Genomic DNA, 12,494 nt, shown 5'->3' with positions numbered 1-12,494 from the left:
GCTAGGGGACGTTATTGAGCCAACCTGTCACAGTAATAATGATTTATATGCCAGGTTAAAAGGGCTGCAGGTGGTACAGAAGGAGGTGTGGTTGCAATTGGCAGCCACCTACGAGCCAGGGACCTCTGAGACATCCCATTGGTTCCTAGTCAGAGACTCAGTCTACGTGCGGTGACACCAAGCCCAGACACTTGAACCTCGCTGGAAAGGACCATACCTAGTGTTGCTGACTACCCCGACAGCCATCAAGGTAGATGGGATAGCTGCCTGCATCCACACATCCCATGTGAAGCCTGCTACTTCAGCAGAAGAAAACAAAGCCCAACTCAACTGAAGGTTCCAGATTACTGAAGATCCTTTAAAATTAAAAGTCATCAGGAGAACCGAGGATGAGGTGTCTCCTCCTGACAATGGTACTATATTTTAGTCCCTTTCCCTTGGGCCCAACTAGTGCCAGCCCTCACCAACCACATAACTGGATGGTGATAAATGACTCGGGAGACATAGTATGGAGCACATCCAAGGTCACCACACCCAACCAATGGTGGCCGGACTTCTTCCCTGACATCTGCAAACTGGCTATTGGGGCCACTGGCTGGGACCCTCAGATCTTCAGAAGGTTCCCCTTACCTGTCCTTCGGAATGGCAGGGCAGAAGACGTGCATGGGCAGGCTATTGTCACGCCCACTGGAGAAGTTTACTTCAAACACAATACTTCTATGTTTGCCCTGGGTTCCATTGGGATAGACCCCTTAACCCTAAGTGTGGGGGTAAACTCGATTTTTATTGTAAAAGTTGGGGGTGTGAGACAATGGGACAGGCATATTGGAATCCTACCTCAAGTTGGGACTACATCAGAGTAGCCGCTAACTATTCCTGTGGGAATTATGGGGGGGGGGATCCCTATATAGAAGAGTGTAAATGGAATTGGTGTCACCCTCTCTGGGTCACTTTCACTGAAAAGGGGAAAAAGGCTACAGATTTGTTAAAAGGATATACGTAGGGCTTCAGAATCCGTTACGGAGGACCCGATGAGGGGTTAATATTCACCATTAAATTATAGGTAGAGGCCCTTTATGCCTCCCTTGGTCCCAACCCCGTTATAAGACCTCAGAAACCCCCCACTCCTTCAAGGACATCAGGAAAGATCATACCCACCATGGGCATGTCACCCATGGCTACCACCATTGAACCTCTGGGAGAAGGCTTCCATCTCTTTTAATTTAATTAAAGAGGCTTTTAAAACTCTTAATGCTACCAATCCCAAAGCTACAGAATCATGCTGGCTATGTTATGATGTGCACCCCCACCACCTTATTATGAAGCATAGCATTTATAGGGACCGTCAATCAAACAAAGGAGGTCAACCAGTGTAGGTGGCAACAGCGGAAAAAAATGTCAAACTTTCTCTTTCTGCAGTCACTGGGTCTGGATTATGTGTGGGGAAAAATTCCCCCCTCACAGAAATTCCTCTGTAACCAATCTTTATCTATGATACCTCCTCCCACCTATGAAAGGATGGTGGGCCTGTTCCTCAGGACTCACCCCTTGTGTCAACCTGCAAGTCTTGAGAGATACCCAAGGCTTCTGTATCCTGGTACAGCAAATCCCCAGACTTATTTACCACCTTTATGAAGAGCTTTTATCCCCTTGGGATGACAGCCTGCCATGGACCAAGAGAGAGCCCCTAGGTATTACACTTTTCGTCTTACTGGGTCAGGGGCTAGGGGCAGCAGGCGCTGCCATGGGAGCCTCCACTTTGGTCATACAAGATCAAAACTTTAAAGGCTTGCAGGCTGCCATGAAAGAGTAAAATATGCAGCCAAAAAGTCAGATGTTTAAAAATGCTATCTCACCCCTAAGAAGCACTAAATACCTCAAATTCCAGACCCTGCTCTCTGCCTATAAGTAGATAAAAGGTCACATTTCTTGAGCCTGCTCTGCCAGGAACTAGATAAAAGGGCTTAAGATAAGGCCCTTAGGTATGTGATCTTGACCTTGTAAAGATAACAGGATGCTTCTCTCAGGAACTAGCTGACCATAAAGTTAGATTACAATCTTTTTTTTAATTTTTTTAAATTTTTTTTTAGTAACTTGAGTATTTCTTATTTACATTTCGAGTGTTATTCCCTTTCCCGGTTTCTGGGCCAACATCTTAAAAGCAATCTTGAGAGACAGGAAGCTTCTCCTTGTGATTTTTCACCTGTATTCTCAACATTTTCCAATGACGCCATCCCTACTCCCTTGGGTTGTGGCTTCTTCCTTTAAATAATCCTTCTCTCAGCTACTCGGGGTCGAACTCCTCTGCCCCTGTGTGGGATACGAGTCACGACCCCAGTGCACTGGTTCCTATCGATAAACCTCATGTGATTACAGCAAGGACGCTCTTACGTGAATTCTTGGGGGTCGCATCATCCCGAGACTTGAGTGAGGGTCTCCCCGCTCTGGGGGTCTTTCAGCTGTAGATGCAGACATACAAGAATAGGAAAATTCCATCTCAAAACTTTAAGAATCCTTAACCTCCTCATCAGAATTAGTACTCCAGAATAGGAGGGACCTTGATTTCCTGTTTCTCCAACAAGGGGCTCTTTGTGCTGCACTTAGGGAAGAATGCTGATTTTTTTATAGACCATTCAGGAATGATAAAAGATTCTATGGCAAGGATTAGAGAAGGACTGGCAAAAAGAAAGAGAGAAAGACAAGAAGGATGACAAAAATGTGGATGCTTCACTCCTTCTTTAAAAGGGGAACAAGAAGAGGATAGGGAGGCAAAGTTTAGAACAGAGATTGAAGGAACGCCCATTCAGAGCCTGCCCCACATGTGGCCCATACATATATAGCCACCAAACTAGATAAGTTGGATGAAGCAAAGAAGTGCAGGCTGACAGGACCCAGATATAGATCTCTCCTGAGAGACACATCCATAATTCAGCAAATATGTCGGCAAACCACTGATCTGAGACTGGAACCCCAGTTGAAGGAATCAGAGAAAGTACTGAAAGAGCTTGAAGGGGCTTGAGACTCCATATGAACAACAATGCTAACCAACCAGAGCTTCCAGGGACTAAGCCATTACCCAAAGATTATACATGGACTGACCCTGGACTCCAACCTCATAGGTAGCAATGAATAGCCCTGTAAGGGCACCAGTGGAAGAGGAAGCCTTTGGTCCTGCCAAGACTGAACCCCCAGTGAATGGTATTGTTGGGGGAGGGTGGTAATGGGGAGAGGATGGGGAGGGGAACAACCATATAGAAGGGGAGGGGGAAGGGGCTAGGGGGATGTGGGCCTGGAAACCAGGAAAGGTACTAACAATTGAAATGTAAATCAGAAATACCCAATTTAATGAAGATGGAGAAAAAAACTAAAAAAAAAAAAAAGAGAGAGAGAGAGAGAGAGAGAGAGAGAGAGAGAGAGAGAGAGAGAGAGAGAAAGAGAGCAGAACCAGGGGTGGTTTGAATCATAGTTCAACTCTTTCTCCTGGCTCATTACTTTGATTTCTGCCATTACGGGGCCTTTCGTGAGTTTAATACTTATGCTGACTTTTGGACCTTGCATTTTTAATTGCTTGCTCACGTTCATTAGGGAACGTATTAGTACAGTACAGGTTATGATGTTGAGACAGCAATATCTAGGGTTAAATTGAGATGAGGTATAGCAGGATAGCAAATGATCTCAGGATTCAGATATTCCCAAGGAAAAGGGAGGAATGTGGAATGTGGGGACCAAGCAGACAAAAGCTGTCTTAGAAAACATCAGGGAGCTCCACAAGAATTTGCTGAATAAAGGCTCCATTCTAGAAGTGCCACAACTGTTTAAACTGTAACCTTGCTGATGTAATTTGTACCCCTAAAACTGTATAAAAAGTATGTGCCTTTGTTCCCTTGTTCCCGGGTGTCGCCTCTGCCCGGATTGCAGAACGACCCTAGTGCACTGGACTAGTAAAACCTCTTGTTTGTTACATCAATCTCCATCTCTGACACAGGACTCAATGGGCTTTTCTCAAGTTTACAGTAGTAGTAGGAAGCAGCTTTTGTGTGCGCGGTGGAGGCTTACAGAATCTACAGCCCATGAGAGCAGAAGCTCATCAGTGAGAAGTAGGTGTGGCAATGGAAATGCCTGCAGTAGAGGCAAAGACCTTATAGAAATGCAGTCATTTCTGTGGGGATTCACCTTATTGGTTTTAAAAGTTCAGCCAGGCATAGTAGTGCATGCCTGATCCCAGGACTTGGGATACAGAGGCAAGAGAACTTCAAGCCTGGTCCATAAGTAAAATATGTCTCACAATGAACATAACTTACCTGATCATTTCATAATTAAATTTTTAAAAGTTAGAGAATGAAATAAACTTGAAAAAAATGTTTGCCATGTGCCCTCTAAGAATTTGGCTTTTTATATATATATATTGTGCTTGTTTTAAGAAAAGGTCTTACTTCTAGTCCTGGTTAGCCTCACTCTCTATGTAAACCGGAATATCTATGAATTTAGGAAGATCTATTTGCATCTGCTTCTGAAATGCTGGCATTAAACGTCTGAGCTACCATAACCAGCTTACAATTTGTTACTAGTTCTTCATTCAGAAAAAAGGAATCTATATTGGGTGGACTCATCTTATGGTAATTATACATCTTAAAATTGTTATTTCTAGAAAAAGGTAGTAACTTCTTAGAAACAAAACTGTCCATTAATTGAGATTATTTGCCCACAAATAAGCAGATCTGGAACTGTACCTTTTCACCTTCATTTTCCACAACCCTTAGTTCTTACCGTCTGCAAGATGTAGATAATGGTTGCTGCATAGCGAACTGGCTTATTGAATCGGAGCTGTAAGTACTAGAAAACAGAGAAAGAAAAGCAATCAGTAAGCTTTAGACAAGAGTTGTGTCTTGCAGTGAAGAGACACCATGACTATGGAAATTCTTATAAAGGAAAGCATTTAATTGGGAGTTGATTCCAGTTTCAGAAGTTTAGTTCATTGTCATCAGGGTGGGAATCATGGTGGCACACAGGCAGACATGATGCTGGCAGATGTAACTGAGAGTTCCGCATCCTGATCCACAGGAAGAACCATGGAACCTGGCTTGGGCTTTGGAAACCCCAAAGCTCACCTACAGTGACACTTCCTCTAACAAGGCTACACATTTTAATCCTTCTTAAATAAATGCCACTGATGGCTAAGCATTCAAATATACAAGCCTATAGGGCCATTCTTATTCAAACCACCACAAGCAGCTGACATTTTTTAATTTTTGGTATTCCTTTGATTATAGTATTTGTGTTTATAAAACTATTTTATGGTATATTTCCTTGGAAGTAACCAGAGGGGAAAAAAGCATGGATTGCTAAAACTAAACATAATAATATCTAGTTCTTCATCGTTTTCGCAACAGTTGTGGAAAGCAAGTGGACTGCTTGCATGGAAGTTTACATCTCTTCACTTTCTAACCAGGGGTCTTCCTGCTGGACCCACTGATGGCAATATGTCTTTTCTGTCCCTTCTGCCCACAACTTAGCCTAAATCCTTTCTTCTTTTCTAAACTAATTCTGTTGCCCTCCCATTGCCCATTTTAGAACTAAGCCTTGGCAGTATGCTCTATTAGTTTATTACCCATCACATTGTGCCTCTTGGGGCAGCTCTGATCAAACCAATGTCAAAATGTCCAGTGACTATTGCTGCCAAAACAATGTATGACTTTCTGACTCAACCTGCTCTATTGCCTGGCTACAGCTGTCTATCCTAAGTTATATGTGTGCTTTCCAGATTCTCTCCAGATTAAATAATTATTTGTATTTAAACTGGAAATTATTATAATTTTATATTTTAATATTTTAATTGACATAGGCATTATTCCCTTCTATTCCCCTCCACAAATTGATAGTCTCTTTTCTTTGATTATTATTATGAATGTGGATGTGGATCTCTCTGTATCTATGTGCACGAATATCTATAAATATAACTACTAAGTCCTTTATTCTTGTTTGTGCATATGTAAAGACAACATAAACCCCATTTGTCTCCATTTAAGGACCAAGCCTGATTTCTTAGAAAGGCTATAAGGCACCTACTCTAAGAACAGACCCTAAGTCCCAGAAATGAGGCCATAAAAAACAGCTCCAAGGAGAGACCATAAAATCCAGAACAAGATCATAAAAGCTCCTCCCAAAGAACTGCCTGAGGATAGCCACAAAAATGGGGAAATATCTTATCTCAGAATGGGTAATCTGCACTGGTTAGCCCTATTTTATCACATGGTTGAATGTTCATGACATAGGAATGCAGACCATTGACCACTTGTGACCCCTTATCACCTACCAATGAAATTTTAGATTACCTAATCCTTGTAGAGATCACCCCCCATTCCCTATAAGAAGGCCTATGTGACTTTGTCTGCGATCACCATTTTAGAGAATGGTTCTTCCTCACATGCTGATTGTTTCTGCAGAATAAACACTATGTTTTCGCTTACAATCTGAGTCTGGGGTCTTCAGTGATTTTCAGACCCTTACACATATATGGTTTCAAAACTGACCATTCTGTACTTGACAACCAATAAGGGGTCAGTCCTACCCAGTTATAGTGCATATGAACTATAGCAATTACCACCATTGGAAGTTATTTAAAAAAGGTGCAATAAGTGTCACTCAAATGTTGGTGGCAACCAAAAGCTGTTTTTATTTTCCACCTCTCACATTAACTAAAAATGAGAAACAGATTCTCTTCAAATTTAAAGTTTCATATTTCTTCTCAACATTTTTAGTTATCTGTCAGGGAGAGTGATCCAACTGGCATCCATGTTCCTATGCATATTCTCTTCTCTGAGCTGTTAGTCAGATACACTAAATATTTTTAAAGCCACCAGTCCCTGTTGGGTATTTATACCCTTTCATTTCTGGAGCTCAAACATTCAAAATGAATTCCCTTAGGTCAAATCACTGCTGCAGTGCCACATTCCCACAGAGGTGTCTAATGTTTTCCCCCTTTGAGCTCCTCTTGGTATCTGCTGGCAGCCCTCTACTTCTGACTCCATCACCCTGGAGATGTTATCTCTTTCAATGATCTATTTTCTCCTGCATGAAATCACACAATTCTACGTCTAAAAGTCTGTGTTTGCTCTTTCTCACTTACTGGTTTTCTTTGGTGAATATATAAGCTTTTAACATAATAGAAAGCAAAAAGCAAGTCTAAAAGAAAAATGGCATATTTCATGCCTGTTTTCAAAAGTCACAGAGATAATATTTAGTATCCTTGAATTGTTTCTTTTCTTAGAACACTAGACTTGGTCCAGCCATATTATTTCCTAACTCAAGACACACTAAACCTACTTTCCATGGCTACTCATACCCAAATAGTAATAACATGAAGCTAATCTTGCCTTGTTGTCAGCCCTCCTAACACACATCCAGTTCATGAAAAGAGCCTGGTACACTACACTTTCACACAAAAACACTTGGTTTGTTTCTGTTAATGCTGCTTTAAAATTAACTTTTCCTCTATATTTTGGCAACAGACTCCTACTTAACCCAATTGCTTCAGTTGGGAAAACCCTAAAATTAATCTGATCATTCAGCTAGACTATAATCCTAAATCAGAAACCACATAAAATATGCCACTCCTCAACTAAACTGTGTAGTGACATATCTATAAGTATCAAAAGCTAATTCCTTCATAGATTGAACTAAAATCCTCATAATATTGGGTTATATTTTATCAGATATTAAATACCAATTTTAGGACAAATATTTTATAACATAACATTTTGCTAAAGTAATATTCTATAATATTTAGACATGTTACTTATCAAAATATTATCAAAATAATACCATAGACTCGAATTCACAGAAGAACTAAAATTAACTTACTAAAAGGTAATATATAAATGTTCAAAGATCACTGTGTGAGACATTATAACTTAAGTGGTTTTGTTATGAAACCTTTAGATTGAAAGAAGTAAGAAGGTCATCCAGTCTAAAAGAAGCTAGACATAATGATAGAACATGAAAGATATTTTAAGATATTATTATTATCTTAAGCTGGATTTATTAGCACAGACAATGAATATAAACAAAACAGAAATGAAGATGGCATCAAACTGGAGATAATGAAAAAGTATGCTACTGAAATTGACTTATGCTGGGTGCCGTGGTGCATCCCTTTAATCCCAGCTCTCAAGAGGCAAAGGCAGGGAGAGCTAAGCCTAATTTAGAACACATGGATGAAAATAATTCCTATGCTTTGACCTGGAGTGAATTAGTGATAAAGTTGCACAGAGACATAGTTTCTTCTTGATATCCTGCTGCCAATCAAAGCAACCAGTTGGGTATACCCAGTGTATCAACTTGAAATAAACTAGAATCAAGCATAGAAGGAACTTTAATTGTGGAACAGTTCCACTGAGTCCATGGGACATTTTCTGAATTAATGATAAAGGATGGAGTGACCACTAGAGATAGTACCGCCCTTGAAAAGGTGGTCGTGGGTTGAATAAAGAAGCAGGCAGGGCAAGCCATGTAACTAGTATATATCCATGGTCTCTGTTTCAGTTCTTATCTCAGGTGAGTTCTTGCTTGAGTTTTTTTCTATATTGAATTGGGATCTGTAAGATGTAACAACCATTTTCCTCCCTAACTTGGTTTCAAGCAGTTTTTTTTTTAATCACAGCAACTGAAAGCAAACTAGACTATCCATCCCAAAAGTGATGAGCTTAAAACTCAAGAATGACTATTCTTCATCTCACTGAGAGTAATGGCTATTCCTCCATTATTGCTCCAAGTTCCTATGTAGCTCGAGTCAACTGCCCAATCAGTAGCTTGAGGAATGGAATAGCCTAGCCTACATATATATTTGGAAGTGAGCAGTCATCCAGCTCGCACCGCCCCCTTTTGTTGTTATTGGTGGTGGTGGTGGTGGTAGTGGTGTGTGTGTGTGTACGTGCGTGTGTGCACGTGCATGTGTCTATACTTGTTCCAGAGCTAGACCAGTTGTGCCAGCTTGCTTGCATAGCAATATAATGGCAGTATTCCAAGGGACAAACACAGAAGCTGTAAATTTCATGAAGTCTAAAGTCCAAACTCACTAATTGCTTGAAAATTTTTATTCATCAAAGCAAATGACAAAACTAGTTGATAATCAAGGAATGGAATATGCTGCCCACTTATTTCAGTCTTTTACACCTGAAAAGATTTGAAAAAGTAATATATTTTACTATATAATATGGCATAAAGAAAAAATTCCAAATACCAGTGTTATAAACAGGGAACATTGAAAATAATAGAAATGTTGACATACTCTTCTAGCCCAGATTTATAAAAATGACTCCATATACTAGTATCTCATCCACTGTTGAAGGCCTTTGAGATAGAAGTATTAACAATATTTGGAGTCTGAAAAACAGATACAGAGTACTTAAGAACTTTTTCTTGTGGTGCAGCTAGCATGTGGCAAAACCATCATTCAAAGCCAAGTAGGCTTACACTTAGAGTTCATGCTGTTCGCATCTAGGCCACACTGCCAATTCTTGTAAAGTAGAGGCCTATCTTAAAATCATCTTTCAAGTACTTTATACAATCCTTATGTCCTCCTGTTATATTAGAAAGATTTTAAAGAATCCTCAGGCAAGCAATGGTACTTTAAAAATAGGTTTGTATACTAAATTTAACATGCAAATTTGAAAGGGGTTTAGATCTCTTCAGAGTTGGCCTGGCCTCGCTGTGCTGAGAGACATGCATCATAGGTTTCTCAGGTCAGAACCTTTGATGTTCTGCAAATTATGTGTTTGCAATTTGCTAAGTTGTGTTTGCAAGTCTCATTCACTTTACTAAAATTAGATACAAGTTACAAGGTTTAGAGAAGGCAGGCTTCTTCATGTGAATATATTACTCAACTATTTTTAAGTAAACATGGAACCTTTGTTAACCTAATTATGTATTTCCAACGCTACATTCACTCAAATTTGGCAACAGAATAAGATCTCTCTTATTACTTGAGGTAAGAGCTGTGATTTTTGTGCTGACAAACACCAAATGAGTTAATACAGATAATACTTCAAACAGTATTAGCACACAGCTATGTACCTATAACCTTGTGTTGTAATTATTTATGAGTTTATTGTTTGTTTCCTTTTGCACGAGCAAAAGCTCCATGAGGGAGCTTTCCCTCATGTCCTCAAGGCCTGAAGGTGTGCATAGGACAGAGTAATTGCTGAATTGATATTTATTAAATGAATAACTAATCACAACATATATTTCAAGAGGAAACAGACATGAGTTAAAAAATATTAGAAACATTTCCAGAACAAGACTAGAAAACTCAGAAATGTTTTCTACAATCAAAAATCTAGGCCACATTTTGGTTTCCAGAAGTACATTACAAGTGAATGGAATATGAGCACAGTTTGTAGAGCTGAGCATACATTTACTTGTTTTTCTCTTGAGTTTGTGTTTCAGACTACGGCTGTTGAATTGCCCAACCTGATTAATTTTCAGAATCAGGATAATTAATGTTGAACATTTGGGATATGATTGTCTGTGAAACTGTATGTCTTAAGAGCTACTGGAAATATTTATTTTCATGAACAGCTTTGGAACACTAGAGAAACATTTTGTGATAATTTATCTCACAGATTTTTTTAAAGTAAGTTTTTTACAAGTCTCCTGCTGTGACTTTCAGGGTTTTCATTGGCAATGAAGTTCAATATTTTTTTCTTCACAAAAACAGATTTATAAGCACACTTAGATGCTGGGCATGAAATATCAGTTTTGAACATGTTGGTTTTATTTAGAATTGTCTAAAGGCCAAAATTCCATAGTCTTATTCCCCGTTCATTACAATAATTTCCATATTTTTGTTACTTGAGAATTTCTTCCTACTAAAATATTTCTCACGTTTCCAAATATTCCCATTTGCTACTTAAAACTGGAGTGCAGTAATAATTAGCAATAGCTAGCTACTCCTTGATATACAGGCCATTAAATGATCATATACAAATATTGGCTTCTGAGTAGATTTTCATCTAGTTTTAAAACATGTCTAACTTACCTATCTAGATCTTACTTTTCTCTGCTGGAAATTATAATACTAGTACCTTGTGTTGTCTGCCTTTTTAGAGTAGTCATGCTAGTGACAATAAAAATGGCATTATCTCTCTAAATCTTTATTACCTTTCACCAATTAAATGGTACATCCGTTTTTATACATTGCTCCTCATTAAATCATGGAAATAGCCAGCAGGAGTGACATTACTAGATGCCTTCTACAGAGAGACAGATGTGTCTACAGCCAAAACCTAGCACTCCACCTCCAACCCCAGACTACATAATGTATAATGTCTTTCTAAGCAGCGTGGAATTGCTTTGAAAATAGTAGTCTACTACTGATGTCAGGATGTCCTAGAAAAACAACAAACCAAGGGGTGGGGGAGGACTTTTCCTATGGAAAGCAAGTGTCATCTCCTTGTTGTGGGCAGGCAGGAAGTGGTCTCTTACCTCATAGGTGCTTGTGATGCCAGATCTGTAGAACACAGGAAGAAAGAGCTCAGATGTGAAGAAGACCACAAATGCATATGAAATGAGGAAGATGAGGAAGGATGCCCCAAACCGGTAGACTTCAGCAGGCGTCCCCAGGACAGTGACAGCCGACATAAAGCTGGCTGTTAAAGACAAAGCTACAGGGGCAAAGCTCATTTGCCTTCCCCCTACTAAGAACTCCCGAGATGTTGTCTTTTTTCTTTCCTTTATGGCAAAGAACACGCCAATTCCAGAGGAAATGACAAAGAGGGCTGCAAACACAACATAATCCCACGCTTCAAAGCTCTTCACAGCCATGCTTGGGAGTGGAACACAAGAAAGTATCTTTCAAGCAGGGCTCACTGAGATGTTTCCAACAGCCAATGCTTTTTTGAGATGGAAGGAAGAATTTGATTCTCTGAAGAGTTGAGGATCACCCATCCATGTCTAAATCTTCAGATACCAAACTATCCTCAGAATTCTCAAGAGCTTGCTGTGAAATTAAAAACAATCAGTAGTGAAACTGGCACCAAGGGGGAAAATGATACATTGAGATCAGATTCTGGCCCCTTGTTGTCTGTTGTTCTCCTGAAGCATCTGCCAGAGAACTTCTGAAGTGACTCGGGGTAGAGGGAGTAGACTGGCCCTCTAGGATGCTTTTTATCTCCTAGATTTTTTTTAATGAAAGTTAAACATTATTAGGAAACATGGAAGTGATAAAATTTGACCACTTCAGCATTTTTTTTATTCCTGAAGTGGAACATAAAAATGCAAACACAACTGTCAGTGTCATCTGCCTCCTGACTAAGGGAGTGTGGGGTGTTCATGCCTATAATTGCTGGGCAGTGGGGTAGAGGGTAAAGAGCAATGAGCTAGTAGTCCAGAGAACTTTGCCCACATCGTGGCTCAATCACAACTCAGTTACTGTTAATAAAGCACTTCACTTTCCTGAGCTTTCCCTGGAGCACTGGGATAAGACATCATGAGACTTT

At 39.8% G+C, this 12,494-nt stretch overlaps 1 protein-coding gene across 2 annotated transcripts in view; it reads right to left on the bottom strand.

The window, feature by feature from the left end:
• Slc5a12 (solute carrier family 5 member 12) overlaps positions 1–12,137 on the bottom strand; it is a 50,082-nt gene extending 37,945 nt beyond the window's left edge. Inside the window, exons 1-2 of one of the 2 annotated variants that reach the window (XM_063284156.1) lie at positions 11,482–12,137; positions 4,768–4,833 (exon numbers count right to left, since the gene is read on the bottom strand). In XM_063284156.1, coding sequence (XP_063140226.1) covers positions 4,768–4,833; positions 11,482–11,820 — 405 coding nt within the window. In that variant the 5' untranslated portion in view covers positions 11,821–12,137. The remainder of the gene's footprint in view (positions 1–4,767; positions 4,834–11,481) is intronic. The other variant, NM_001108588.1, reaches the window with a different exon arrangement.
• Between the last annotated feature and the right edge of the window lie 357 nt (positions 12,138–12,494).

The sequence above is a fragment of the Rattus norvegicus genome, chromosome 3, assembly GCF_036323735.1.
Source record: "Rattus norvegicus strain BN/NHsdMcwi chromosome 3, GRCr8, whole genome shotgun sequence".
Classification (NCBI taxonomy): domain Eukaryota; kingdom Metazoa; phylum Chordata; class Mammalia; order Rodentia; family Muridae; genus Rattus; species Rattus norvegicus.
This window is presented reverse-complemented; position numbering and strand designations above follow the sequence as displayed.